Genomic DNA, 15,561 nt, shown 5'->3' with positions numbered 1-15,561 from the left:
CTAGTGGTCGAAATGGCCATAGCCAATCAGAAAGTGTATCGAATCCTAGTCTCGATTGACATCTTATATTCTGAAGTATTCGAAAAGATTGGGATCGACAGATCACGCCTCCGACCCATCTGAACCCCGTTGCACGACTTTACTAGTGATAAAGTAATTTTAGAAGGAGCGATCTCCCTCCTAGTCACAGCTGGAGAAGGTCGGAACTAAGTCACCTTGTTGGTTGACTTCCTGGTTGTAAACACACCTTCGGCGTACAATGTTATCCTCGGCCAACCTTCCCTCAACTCCATGAGTGCGGTAGTATTGACATACCACTTAATGATGAAATTCCTTGCACTAGGGGGAATCAGGTGCCTCAGAGGAGATCAATCGGAAGCATGATAATGTTACTCCGTGGCGGTCAGAAAAGGCACGACGAAACAGGCCCTTGCAGTCAACACGCTTGACCCCAGAGAAGTCACCTCAAAGCTCTTCCGTGGAAGACCTCATGGTCCTCCCACTCGATGATACTGATCCGACTAAGACAATCCAACTCGGATCATCGCTGTTCGACTATCAATGGACATAGATGCTCGACTTCCTAAAGCAACGCAGAGATGTCTTCGCCTGGTCTCATCATGTTATGCCAAGTATCGCCCCCGAGGTGATGGTTCACAAGCTGAACGTGAACCCGGAGCACAAGCCAGTCAAGCAGAAAAGAAAAGCCTTTGAGCCCGAGAGGTATGCTGCAATAACCGATGAGGTCACTAAACTCCTCGACACTAGTTTCATCGAAGAAGTTCATTACCCAGAGTGGATCACCAACGTGGTGCTCACAAAAAAGACTAATGGAAAATGGCGGGTTTGCGTAGACTGCTCGGACTTAAAACAAAGCTTTCCCCAAGGACAGTTTTCCTCTTCTTAGGATCGACCAATTGGTTGACAACACAGCTGGGCATGAGCTTCTCACCTTCATGGATGCATACTCCAACTACAATCAAATACTTATGCACCCTCCGGACAGACAAAAGACGACCTTCGTCACTGACAAAGGGCTATACTATTACCGGGTCATGACCTTCGGCCTAAAAAATGCTGGCGTAACATATCAGAAGTTGGTCAACCAAATGTTTGCTTGACAGATCAGTCGAACTATGGAAGTTTATGTCAACGACATGCTTATGAAGAGCATCAGAGCATCCGACCATGTATCAGACCTCGGCAAGACTTTCTCAATCATGAGGATGTATCGTATGAAGTTAAATTTGGCCAAATGTGTTTTTGGTGTAGGGTCGGGGAAGTTCCTTGGCTTCCAAGTTAGTTAGAGAGGAATCGAAGCAAACCCTGATAAGATCAAGGCTCTCCTCGAATAGTGAAGGAGATCTAGCGCCTCACTGAAAGAGTCACTACGCTCAGCCGCTTCATCTCCAAGGCCATTGATAAGTGCCTACCCTTCTTCCAACAATTGAAGGGCCACCAGAGAGTAGAGTGGACCCCCGATTGCGAGCAATCCTTCCAACAGCTAAAAAAATATCTAGGAACGCGCTGGTTCCAGTGGAGACACGATATTCAAGCATGGAGAGCTTGCTTCGAGTCTGGTCATCTCAGCCCGCCGGTTACGACCATACTTTCAGGCGTATTCCATCATCGTCATCACAGATTCGTCATTCCGAGAAGTACTCTAGAAGCCCAAAGTATATTGACACCTGACTAAGTGGGTTGTTGAGCTTAGGGAATTTGATATACAGTATCGACCGAGGACTGCAATCAACAATAGCCGATTTTATAGCAGAATTTACTACTCTGAACTGTGAACTCGGAGGAACTAGCTCAGAGGTTCCGACAGGTTCAGCGACGAGCCCTGCCTCAGCTCCTTCACCCCCCAAGGATGCTGGAGTTGAGATAAGGTCTGAAAGATGGACCCTATTCATAGAAGGGTCGTCCAATTCAAAGCGAGGAGGAGTGGGGATCAGCCTGGTTGCGCCAGATGCAACCACCATTCAATATGTAATTAGGCTCGGGTTTAGAGCATCAAACAATGAGGCTGAGTATGAAGCACTATTAGCCGAGCTCAGTTAGCCATCAGCCTAGGAGTCCAGTTCATCGACATCCATTGCGATTCCTAGCTCGTGGTGAACCAAGTATCAGTAGAATACGACGCAAAGGAGGCAAGGATGATAGCCTACTTAGGCGAGACACGAAAAATGATGGGAAAATTCAAGGAATGCATTGTGAGTCAAATACCGAGAACTGAAAATTCCTGGGCTGATGCCCTTGCGAAGCTGGCCTTGGCAACTAAAGGGAACATCCCAAGGACTGTCCCTGTGGAATTCCTAGACACACCTAGCATCAACCGAGTTGACCAGGAGACCATCAATCCTATGCGAATGATTTCAAGCTGGATGGATCCTATAGTCAGATACCTCACAAGCGACGAGGTCCCCCAAGATAGGTTGAAGGCTTGGCGTCTAAGAGTCAGGGTTGCTCGGTACACTATCATAAGTGGCACTTTGTACAAGAAAGGGTATTCTCAATCGTACCTCAGATGTCTCTGACCCAATGAAGTAGAATATATGAACCGAGAGATACATGAAGAAATTTGCAGGAATCACTCCGGTGCCCACGCCTTAGCATAGAAGATAATTCATCAGGGGTACTTTTGGCCAATAATCTAAGAAGATTCCAAGGGTTTTGTTTGAAGATGCGATAAGTACTAGAGATTTGTTGCCATCCCGAGGCAGCCAACAGAAGAGTTGACCCCCATGAGTGGACCGTGGCCATTTGCTCAATGGGGGATCAACATCATCAGGCCTCTGCCTCAAGGCAAGGGGCAGACCAAATATGCGATCGTAGTGGTCGATTATTTTACCAAATGGGTAGAGGCCGAGCCTGTGGTAAAGATTACTAAGCAGAAGATAACGGATTTCATCTGAAAGAACGTTATCTGTCGATTCAACATCCTAGGCACCATTGTGTCCGATAATGGGAAACAGTTCGACAATGATAGTTTTAGGAGTATGTGCCGAAGGCTCGGCATCATCAACGCTTACTCATCGCCTCATCATCCTTAGTCCAATGGACAAGTGGAAGCTATATATAAAATCATCAAGCATCATCTCAAGACAAAGCTGAAGAAAGCTAAGGACAATTAGGTTGACGAGCTTCCGTTTGTTCTCTAGGCATACAGAACCACGGCTCAGTCAACTACAAGAGAGACCCCTTTCTCTCTCTCATATGGCTCAAAGGTTGTCATCCCAGTTGAGATAAGACTTCCCACCGCATGGGTGCGAAACTATCAAGATGAGCAGAATACTGAGCTGGTCGCGACAAGCCTCGACTTGCTTGAAAAATTGAGAGACATTGCCAAACTACGAGTTGCGGCTCGACAGCAGCAGGTCGCCCATTGTTACAACTTCAGGGTCAAAACAAGGCGATTTTGACAAGGAGATCTCATCCTTCGCTGCGTGTTCTAGAATACTATAGAGCCTGGGGTGGGGTCCCTGGGCCCGAACTGGGAGTGGCCCTACTGAGTAGTTGGCTCGGCCAAACTGGGATCTTATCGCCTAAAGGATTTGGAAGGATGACCATTACCACATCCTTGGAATGTTAAGCACTTGAAGATCTACTACCTGTAAAGGGAAGCAATGTATGGGTTGGGACCACTTGTTATGACAACATTTTTAATAAATAATTTCGTTCTTTACATGAAGTTAATCTACATGGGACTCCTCCCGAGGAACAAGATCCCAATGATGAGTTAACCATCTAAAAGATGTTCGCCTCGCCATCTGAGCACGCTTTGAGGGACCATTTCTTAAATGCATAAATGAAATCCTTCGGTGATTCGACCCCTTATAGAAGAGGTCAGCTCATCATTCAACAATTCGACAAGTCCAGCAAAATGCAACCCACAATCAACCAATTGAATCATCACTCAAAAAGTCAAGTTAAAAGTATAAACCACGAAACTGCCATTGTTTTGCCACAAAAATTTTTACAAAAAGAAAATAAATTCATTCTCTCCAAGGAGGAAGGTTGGCCGTGGAGTTGAGAGGTTGGGTGTCGAGAGCCCCTTCGGCCTCAACCGCAATATGAATGTTCTTGGCTTCAGCAGCAATAGGAGCATCCTCTGCATCATTGGTGGCTAGACTGTCGAGTCTAGGTTGGGATAAAGACCTCTAACGTCGCCCAAAAAGGCATTGTAGGCATAGTAGTAGACCCTATCCAATTCAACAGACCTCTCTGATGATGACTTGAACTCTTCAATGGCCACAACAACTCATGATGTAGCCAAGGCTTCGAGCTCGGCACGTTGCTTAGCTAGTTCCTCGGTAGCGTCGAGTCAGCTTGCCCGAGTTCAGCCGCCAATCGCACGTTTTCCTCCTCCACCTGTTCAAGGAGAGCCTTTAAGCTTGTCAGTTCGGACTCAGCTGAGTCCAAGCGAGACTGGAGCCCATCGACCTCCCCTTAAAGCATCAGCTCCCTCAACTGGCCTCCCCACCAGGCTCTTCAACTTCTCCTTCTCCTCGGTCGAGGCCTTCAGGAGCCCTTCCAGCTCAGCCTTCTCCCTCTCGATCTGGGTCATCATCTTCGGTCTCACCTGAATCATGAGAAACATCGGCAACGCCTGGAAAAGCAAGGGTTAGAAAATAAAAAGTGATAATTAGAGCCAACAAGTCACGTTGAAAGCTTACCGTACAACAGACCGATGCGTAGTCATGGATGACGACTTGGGGAGGCAGGAGAGAGTGTTGGCTATTGACTTCTTGAGGGCACGCTTGGCCGCCCACTCATTCAGAAGAGATATATGATAACCGGGTGGAAACACCTCTGATTCTGAGGGAGGAACCAGATCAGCGACCCTCCCAATGCCGTTGGCAGCTAAGGCTTGAGGTTCGGCCTCGGGCATGGCTGTGTTCCCACCCAGGACGTCCGTCCTGCCAGGCAGAAAATCCACCTCAGCAGCTGTGAGGTTGATATTGATAGTTCGTCCAAGACGTCCTTGTCCCGGGAGATACTCGCGCTGGCAGTCTCTCCAACCACCTCCTTCTCGATCCCATGTGGATAGGTTGGGGCAGCTGGAGGAGCTTCGGGAGTTGTGGCAGGGATGGCGGTCGGCTCGGCCGCAAGAGGAGTAGTTTTTTTCTTCTTCGCCATGATCTTCACGGGCGGCTCAGAAGTCATTATTACACTAAGAGGGGGACACGACACCGACGACCTTTTGCTCTTAAAGCCCGAAGCCTCAGCCATACCTGACAAAAAAGGATCAGCTCAGAAACACGCCTACAAAGAAGACAAATCGTATAAGAAATCATGATACTCACCTAGAGCAATGGGTAGGGGCTTGAATCTACAAAATTTGAACTGAAGTAGGTTGTTCAAACTGATGATATCATGCTAGACATGCTACTTTTCTTTAAGCACTCGGGCCATAACAACTTGGGCTCGGAGGAAGGAGGTTAGGTCGGGAGGACCTTTTGGATATTCTATAAACAGAGGATATAGATCAGAATAAAGAACGAGCCCAAAATATAAGATATAATATGAATCTCAAAGGATTCAACCTTGATTGGAAATTTTGGTGAGCACTCTGACCCACAGGTTGCCGAGTCCAGAAGCAGGCGCCTCCCACTCCCCCGAGGCCCAAAACCATTTGCCCTTCCAATCCTTATTGGAAGAAGGAAGTTTGGTTATGAGGCCTGGGGTACATTAGGCCCTTGCTAAAAAATAATACCAGTATGGCTCAAGCAAGCCATGCTTGGCTTGGTGTATGGACAAAAACTCGTCCGACGTCAAATCCTAGTTCTTGAGTTGGCACCAAAGAATGTATGAGGAGACAAGAATTCTCCAAGCATTAGGAACTGGCTGACCCGGCGCCAGGTTCAGATGTGCAGTCATCAAGCATATGAACGAGTGGATGCAAAACTGATGCCCGCACTGGAGGGCGCAGAGGAAGATAGTGAGTTCTCCATCAGCTAGATTTCCTGGAGTGTCAAGGGGAGAAGGAGCTCTGATATACACCGAGTCGGGGATCTGGTACTCAGCGCGGATTCAATCCATTTGGTATTTAACAAAGATCGAGCCCCCGGGAACGACCACCTTGGACCGACCTCCCGAAGGCCCAGCCATGGATCTTCCAGCTAGATCCCGAGGTATTCTCCTCGATCCTCGGGCATGACCCTTTGTTTTTGGGCCCGCAGTCTTCTTTGTTGGAGACCGAAGAGGTATTGCCTTAAAGGTACCTTCAAAGTCCCTGCACTCGAAGTCTGTACTCTCCAGCTCCGATTCCTCACCCACTGCTTGGACTATTTGGATTTCGTTCAAACTGTTTGACATAATGTGTTTAAAGAAAAGTGAAAGAAAGCTTAGGAAGGAGAAAACTCACAGGAATTAGCTCTCAGGAAGACGTTTGACAGCGCGAAACTCTCTGAGAAATGAAATGCAAGAGGATCCAAATGGAAACGGAGAGCAGCTTTTATAGCCTTAATCTACTGCTTGCAATCATAACGAACAGTTGTTTCTGAAGCTAAAACGGCAGGGCGCCGAACCCTACGATACATGTGGCGGTCCGTCATTAGTTCGAGCCTTAATCCTCCGAGCCGTATGTCGCCAGTAATGAATGACATTCAAAACACAGGTGGCCCTCCATCTCTCGGTATCCACGCAGTAATGTTCCACTCGCTCAGATGATTCGGATCCATAACTGTCACCACGTGGTTATTTATCACAGGCTTGTACCCAAAAGGTCGCTGCCACGATATGACACCTAAATTACGGAGAGCAATGATCACAATTATTCGTTTCAATCTTACCGACTCGTCATTAGGGAGAGAGTGGCAGTTCACTTCCCCAAGCATTTTACTCCCTGAGTCTGAGCTTGAACTCAGAGAGTAGGGGGCTTCTGTTATGGGAAAATATGAACCGGCCTCGGTAGGCATGGCCTCGGCTTGGCAGACTGAGTCAACTCACCATAGCAGGTAAGCTAATTAAGGCCGACGAGCGGAGCCTCGACTCTTCAATAATAACTCATTTAGTCCTGGCTCGATAGTAACCACGGTTCGACTTCCAAGTTCTTTTGTAACGTTTTCACATCAGCTTGGAACCCGAAAGAAGCCATTACACATTCAACATGACCGCCTCTGACCAAACCCTTCTCATCAAGTGCACCAGGATCAACTCATTTGTAGGCTCGGACTATTGCAGGTGAGACTTAGACTTCAAGGCCGGATCAGATGAGAACATGGTCAACAATCACGTTGAAGGATCAACTCCAGTAACGCATGAGAAGAGTGGTTTCTGGCGCATGATCGCGAGGTAACCGCTAATATCAGCATACATGTCGTTCACGCATAATGACTATAGTCGTGCTAAGAATGGTGGCACGATTACTTCAATCAAAAGGTATAAATAGGAGACTAGTCCATTGAAACAGGTATGCAAAATCTCTCACCCGAAACCTACCTACACTACTTAGACCCAGATTCCTAGATGGACTTTGGCATCGGAGGGTCCCCTGCTAGCCAGGGTCTCCTTTGTCCTTCTCCTGCACAGGCTTACAGGGCTCGGCGCGAGTGCTCAAAGCCTGGAGGGTGAACCGTATTTTTGCATCAACAAGAATCATTATCCCCACTACTATTTATGGTGTGGTCCACTTGAACCTTGGATATGACTCATTTTTTAGATCAAGATTTAAAATGATCTCGCCAAATGGATGAACAGTGTGGATATGATAAAAATATCATTGTGGGTCCCATGTAACTTTGATCTCCTTTGAACTATTCCGACAACTCGGAGCTCAAGGAGCGTCAGCGCTAGGCTTAGTATGACATGCCCATGCCATCTATATTGGTGGTGTGTGGTACACCCGTCTATTGGCTTTGGCACCAACAACACCATCCTTTGATATCTCTAGCTTTAAGAGAAAGTGTTCGTTTAATATATACTAAACTAAAATTCAAAATGGACTCTTAGACATGGTTGTTTCACATGGCTCATTCCAAAATTAGTTAACAAAATGGATGGACAACATGATAAGACACGTTACATCACGAGGGTTACAGAGCTTTTCCATAAGGGTGTGTTTGGATTCACGTTTTGGTTGTATTGTATTGTATTCCGATATTGTTCACGTATATGTTGGGCGATATTCAGAATACATCCAGCAGAAACGTGCCACTAACCAATGTTTAGATAGGATGTATTGTTCTAGCATGTATACAATTTCATGTTAGATCAATGCTTGGAAACGACATAAATGGGCCACACACTATATATACTTATAGATATTGGTAGTCTGTGTACTGTGAAGCATATTAGTACATGCTCAGACATTCTATTTCAAACGGGGCCTAGTCTTGTTGTTGAGATTAATTCGTACGGTCTAGCATGATTTGGTACATGAATGATGACCATTCTACCAATGTCCCCACTTGGATTCACCTTTTAAACGGTATGGATGTCATAAAAAGTGTTGCAGTGTCCTTATAATTTATCACACGGTATACGTCAACAACTTGGTTCTTCAATATGTGCCTGGATGCTAGGTAAACATTTTTTAGGACTAAGAAGATCGTGGGCCCCACATGGGTTACTAGCCATTTGGAAGGATCATGATCGTTCATCCGTTATCACCCTGTTCGATTAACGTCTTTAACGGCAAGGATGTCCTTTCCAATGGCACAATTTCACAAAAAGTAAATTATCCTAATTGTTCATCGCTATTCCACGGTGAAGATCAAATATCAGTGAATATATTTCACTATTTAGAAATTTCAAAAAAAAATAAAATTCTACCAAATAGTTCAAAAACATCAACATGTTAATGTGTGATCGGTGTATCCAACCCCTTTTGAATGTCTCTGAAAAAATAGTGCACGATAAAACAAACAGACCCAACCATCATGTTTTACCAAAAAACCAAAAAAAAAAATAAATCCTAAAAAACATTAAAAAAAAAACAAAACGTAGCTATTTCATTCTCGTTAGCCGTACATATACTAGAACCGACAAAACAACCTGATACCGGCATAAAAAAGTAACAATCCAAGAAACATACGAAGAAGCGGAGCCATGCAAGATTCATCTCCAACTTCATCAACAGGCACCCTCTCAGCCAGGCCATCTTCATGGACATTCCTGGTGCCGATTAGGATTCGATCTGTGTGAGCGGATACACAGTTGCCACTGTCCATTGTTGAGGGATGATGAGATGCACGAACAGCCCCACTTCCGGTTGTATCTCGTGCGGTTCGATCGATGAAAGAAGCCTAAATGATATAGAAAATAGTAAGTAATTCACCCACCCAAGCGAAGGATATGATATAATCTTCAACGTTTTTACTAACAAAATTTCAGAGAATATGAAATAAATAGTATCCTACAAACCTGATACTCATTCCAGGCTTTCATAGCATCTTCAAAAGTCTTGAACAACTTGTGTCTGCATCCACTAAATCCGTTAACTTGAGCATTGCATGCATCCCATGTTGCGTGGATTCCGGGATTCCTCTCCACAAACACCACATAATATTTTTGCTCCATTCTGCTACAAGAATTAATAAATGCCTTTACCGGTAGCATATCTAAATTGACAAAAAAAAAACTGAAAAAAAGAAAATTTCATCTTCCTTTTACCTCTACTTGTACTATGTAATCTCCATATTACCAGACTTTCGAAGATGTTGACACCAAATTTCGTGGATGCAGAATTAGGTTGCAAATTGATCCCTACAGCCACCTTTGCAAATAAAATGAAATGTTTAGGTCAACAACATTCCATAGAACTCGTTCAAACATTGACAATATTATTAAATCTCATTACCACCTGGATAAATTTGCAAACACAGGCAAGCTTCAGACCTTTCACCGATCTTAATGCCCTGGACTAAAAAATAATCTGTCAAGTTTAATGCAAGTGAAAAGTGTATCAGTCGACAATGATATATTTATATTGAGAATCAACATTAAAAGCTTCTCAAAAGCAGAATTATTACCAGTATTACTTTGATTTTCTTTACAAAAAGACGAAGTAAACCAGGTGATTTACACGAAAATAATAAACTGTATTAGTCTTACATTGAATCCCTCTCAGCAGAACATTGTATATTTCAGAAAATATATGAGGGAGGTAAAGAGATTATCAAATAAAATTTGCCATATATCCTTCTGAGACAGTTAAAGTTCAGAAATTGCATTGAGCAATGCAACAACCCACCAAATTCATCTTGAGTATATGAAGGTTTGGGTAGCTTGGGGGAGAGGGGTTAAAGAAAACTGCAACCGAGCTCTTGCAAACTCAACAAATCAGACTGAACATTACCTTTAAAAATTCAGAAGAAGTAGAGTAACAAACAATATTTGAATTCACTCAGGTTTAGGCCCTTTTCATTATCATAATCAGCTAACCTTTATCCCAGCCGATTTCTGTCTACAACATGCTTTCTATACTGATTATGTTAGGACCTTAAATGAGACAGATATGTATAATTATAGTAGCAACCAAACTAATAAACCTTAGCTGGATTATGAACTTTCACAATACCAGTCACAGTATCAGGAAATTTCGATAGATCAAATAAAAGGGTTTCTCAAAAGTAGAGACATTACCAGTAACAATCCGAGATAACCGTATGGGAGGAGCGTCTTAGTCCACGTCAGTTACCCATGACAAAGGTATATCAGTATAACTTTTAGAACAATAACCAGCAAAACCATTGTACAACAGATATGAATAAAAAAGCATCATATTGACATATCAGGTTAGTGATATAAAATCAGTAAGACATAATAGCAATCACTGTCCCGATCATTGTCTGAATCCAATGACATAAGAAACAGACTAAAATGTATCTCAACTATCAAAAAAAGATGGGGAGATCGGTACAAAAATACTATATAAGTCTACAGTTTCAACCTGTAAGTAGTATCAATAGTACGACGGTAATAGCTTCACAAATAGTTAAAATAGAACAGTCCATCCAGTACAACATTAGCAATGCTGCTCCAGCAGCATATGTATCATCCAAAGCAAATAAAAGTTAACAAATCTAAACCAAGCCATGACAGGCTCTGGAAAAAAAAGTTAATACAGCAAACCATCCAAAAAAACTATTCATCCAAATAAGAAAAAAGTCAAACGATATGAACCACGTGCCCCATTCTTAATCCGTGCGACAACGAGGAAGGATCACTTTTTCTATCCATTCCTTCCTACGTTCATGACCCATCTTTATAAAATACCCAGCATTGACTACATCAGTCTGCAAGAACCTTGCAGCACAGAGTTGGTCTTCATGTGAAAGACCATCCACCTCTTCCAGGATACTCAGCAACCGTTGAACGCGCGTCATGGTTTTTCCCTGACCCAATGTAATGGTCAGGTTGTTAACGGCTTCAGCCACTTCCCCCATCTTCTCGCCAATATGTTCACTCGGCCTGCTCCTCCGCCCACGGCTTATCTCACTCCCCTCTGTATGGGTATGACGAGAACCTGAAGTGGCTTCTATTAGCTTTTGTTATCACATTTTGCTCGATTTAATAAGGATCCATCACCACCTTGAACTTAGGGATTGGGCCTCCGGTCTTCCTCGTCAAAGGATGACAAATGTATTGTCTGGGAAGTCCCCTCATCCGACTTATCATCAGAGTTGAACTCGTCATGGCCGCGCCTTTTTCCTGATGTCAGAGAAGAATATGCCGTACTAGAAAATTTACCATGGGCGCAGTCATTACCAAACATGAACGCGAGGTCATCCCATCTTTCAATATGTTTGCCTCACACCCGTTCAATGTAGGGGTGTGTCTGTACACACAAAGACAGAATGTTTTCATCAGTTTTGTAAAATCAAACTGTACAAAGTTTAAAAGCATTTATATGTGAAGATCATACTGTGATGTATCCATCCCATACATCCTCTCTAGTAAGAACCATCTTGTTCTGTTCGTCCCATCCAAAACCTGAGGCATTGAGCATGTCCTTTATTGCCCAGTACAGCCTCTTTAGGGTCCATAAGCGATTAGAAATATGACGGTTTTCTAGTAAAATACCACAAGTATCGTAGATTACTTTAATCATGGCCATGTACGCTTTGGGTTTAAACCCGATGTCATTTTTAAGTCCTAGGTTCACTTGTTCCACCAACCCATCAACCAATGCGTTATCCATGTTATCTGTCCATTGAAGTCTACTAACTTTACGTGGACCGCCTACACTACACCCTGGCTGGGATACACATTTCGAGGATGACCCTTTGCGAGACGGCGTATGCTTTTTCTTAGGAGTTCCAATTAATTCAGTTGGTGAACTCGGGCACTGGTTGTCAAGCCCCAAACTCGGAAACCGGGCTCACAAAATTCCTGATCGCCGAATCCGGCGCCGACAGCCTCTGTAGAACCCCATTCTCGGCTCCCAGCGCCCATTCGCCAGGTTCCGATCCTGGGATGCTACAAGGAGGATTTTTAACATCAGTTTGATTCGTAATAAGCATAACCAAAGGCATAACCCACAAACAACAACCAAAAACTCCATCACATTTCCACTATAATCAAAAACTTTACAAGTACAATGAGCATAAGGGAAATACAATGATGATAGACCAAAAGCTCCAAAAGATCAGCTACGCGCCCAAGCCTCAGCGCTGCTGCGATCCTACGTCACCTGCACGCAACGGTCGTGCATAAGCTTATGGAAAGCTTAGAGGGTGGTGAAAGTGTATGCTCAAGGTGGTAATGCAGCCAAGCAGTATCAGAGTAATGCGGAACATGCTGATGAATGCCAAGAATACCATTAGCCGTACCAAGGCCATGCGGTGCAAAGAATGATGTCGGCCATACCAAGGCCATGCAATGCGAAATGCAACTCAAGCATACAAATCCTCATCTAAGTCCACATATCAATATAGCTAAAAATCTGGAATATCACCGGAGTCTAGTACACTCCAAGCTAGATTGCCGCCCCATCACGTGCAATAAGGTGAGTGGAAAAGACCTCACTATCCGCCTGCCAAAATCGGGCTCGGCTCGTCAATAGCGGACCCATTCCTCGAGCTGGTCAGACTCAGCCTAGCATTGCCCCCTACTCTCGGGCGGGTAAGGCCGCACCCCCTCCCAACCGACCACGACACAGTGGAAAGCGCAACCGTCTGGTAATCGGCACTCAGTACTCATGCATCCACTCGGTCTAGACGTTGGAGCAACCTCCTAGTACCATAAGGGTTTAGAGACTTTCACCCAGGGATATCTATCGCACCCCATGTAGAACAGTATTTTCGGTATCCAATCCTGCCAACCACGATACGTCTGTGGAGGCTACGGCCTTGATGTCGCTAGGGCGTATAGTAACCATATCACATAATGCGAATGCATGAATCACACTATTCAGTCATGCAGCAATCCTGCGCGTATCGTGCGCTCATGTAGGGCAACACCCCCTATACGGGAGCCCCTAAATAATCTGCCCGAAGGCATATGCGATGATCAGTCATTTCTCATATCAAGCATACGTATGATGCATATGGTCATGAATCATGGAACTAAACATGCTATATAGGATGGATGATAATCATAACAAAGATGGGCTTAGACGGCCTACACATTAGACGTACGAGCCTAACAATGGGCCCTAGGGAAAGTCATAATGCGGACATTTAACCACTCTATACTTGCAATGTGGACGTCAAACCACCACTGCTCCCAAGGCATAGCCCGACGTAAACATCATTACATAAATCATGCAGGGACTGCACATTGCAATGAACCTTAGGTATATCCCATTGGGCCTTCAATACATCAAATGGGCCGTATCATATGGGCTTCATGTTTATCAAGTGAGCCACATCAATGGGCCACACCAATGGGCCTTATGTGCATTGCAATGGGCCATAACCCGTGGGCCATAGAATGCATCCAATGGGCCTACTCACATGGGCCTTATGTATATCAAATGGGCCTCAATCATGGGCCGCAAGTAACTGAGGTGGGCCTCCCACCAATATTATATTAAATATGATATAATATAATATATATATATATACATAATACATATGATATTATATATAATATAATATTATATATATATATATATGTGTATATATATATATAAATATACACACACGCACACACCACACACGCGCACACACACACACATGCACGCACCCACCCACACACGCACCCACACACATCACAGTGGGCTCCACCGTCCGGCTGGACGGTGGCTTTAAAACACACACACCACTGTGGGCTCCATGTGGGGCCCGCCATAATGTTTATGTTCCATCCAACCCGTTGGTAAGGCCACGTGGGCCTGGATGAAGGGTGAAAATAAATTTCACCCTGATCCAAAACTTCTGTGGACCCCAAAGGGATTTCAAAGGTAGAAGTCCAATCCCACTGTTTCCTACGGTGTGGACCACCTGAGCCTTGGATCAAGCTGATTTTTGGGGTGGGCCCACTTCAGAGAGTGGCCCACCCGATGAACGGGTTAGATGACATATAAACATCAAGGTGGGGCCCACGGCTACAGCCGTGGGTGGCTGTACGACCGTCAATCCGCCCACCCGCTGGCGTGCGCAGGCAGCGCTGCTGCACTTCTGACACAGCAGCAGCAGCTGTGCAGCTTGATTTTATTTTATTTTTTTCAATTTTTGTCATTCCATGGTTTTCACAGGTGGGGTCCATATTTGGACAATCCACACCATCCAATGGGCTTCCATGGCTCAACACGAGCAAAACAAGTCCAATATTGGACATATTTCAATGTATAAACAATCGGAAAAAGTTTCAATGGTGAAAACTACCATTTGCTATGGTATGGCCCGCCCGAAGGTCTGATTGATCCCATCTTTCGGGTCAACGCCTAAAAACGGCTTGGGAAAGGAATGGGTGGTGTGGATTTAATACATACATCAAGGTGGGGCCTACATAAGTGGACCACCCCAAAACTTTGGAAAAAAGCTGATATTTGTGTTTTCTTTCCAGCAACGTCCAGCGTCCCTGGACGCTGGACTTTCCATATACGTAGGAGGTGGGCCCTGCTTAGGTGGGCCACCAGGGGATGGATGGCAGGGTACTACACATATAAAGTGGGCCCCACTTTTAAATGGTTTGGATAAAATACCTACCTCATGGTGGGGTCCATTCAAGTGGGCCACATAACCTCATTATTACAAAAATAAAATAAATAAAATAAATAAGATAAAAGGGAGAGAGATAGAGAGTGAGACCGTGTGATGGAGGGACCCCGGCACTATGGGCCCTCCCTTGCACTAAATCATACATCAAGTGGGTCCCCTTACATGTGGGTCCATTAAAATTAAATCCAACGGTGGAGATCCCTTCTCCACTAAATTAGACGGTCTAGATGACCCTAAACATGCAAAGAAATAAACATCATGATGGGGTCCATGGAGAATGGCCCCATCATGGAATGATCATGATGATCCAAGTGGGCCATCGGCCACATCTTAGGGTCCAAAGCGAGATCCAAACCATTGATCGGTTGGCCTCACTTGGCCCATCTTAAAAATATCAAAATCTACCCTATCAAGACACCCACCACTTGATCTTCTTGCTCCCTTGGCTTCC

General features: G+C 44.7%; 1 protein-coding gene across 3 annotated transcripts; it reads right to left on the bottom strand.

The window, feature by feature from the left end:
* Positions 1-8,914: 8,914 nt before the first annotated feature.
* On the bottom strand, positions 8,915-11,488 carry LOC131225364 (uncharacterized). Of its 3 annotated transcripts, XR_009161322.1 has the most exons (4): positions 9,806-11,488; positions 9,647-9,718; positions 9,367-9,526; positions 8,915-9,248 (listed from the first exon to the last, which is right to left on the bottom strand). XR_009161322.1 is itself a non-coding variant. In XM_058220888.1 (2 exons), the coding sequence occupies exons 1-2, from the start codon at positions 9,559-9,561 to the stop codon at positions 8,979-8,981; spliced, it is 465 nt and encodes a 154-aa protein (XP_058076871.1). In that variant the 5' UTR covers positions 9,562-11,488; the 3' UTR covers positions 8,916-8,978. The 3 variants fall into 3 exon arrangements, 1 of the variants encoding a protein (XP_058076871.1); XR_009161321.1 differs by having other exon boundaries at positions 9,367-9,718; XM_058220888.1 differs by having other exon boundaries at positions 8,916-9,248; positions 9,367-11,488.
* Between the last annotated feature and the right edge of the window lie 4,073 nt (positions 11,489-15,561).

This window comes from Magnolia sinica, chromosome 14 (assembly GCF_029962835.1).
Source record: "Magnolia sinica isolate HGM2019 chromosome 14, MsV1, whole genome shotgun sequence".
NCBI lineage: Eukaryota > Viridiplantae > Streptophyta > Magnoliopsida > Magnoliales > Magnoliaceae > Magnolia > Magnolia sinica.
This window is presented reverse-complemented; position numbering and strand designations above follow the sequence as displayed.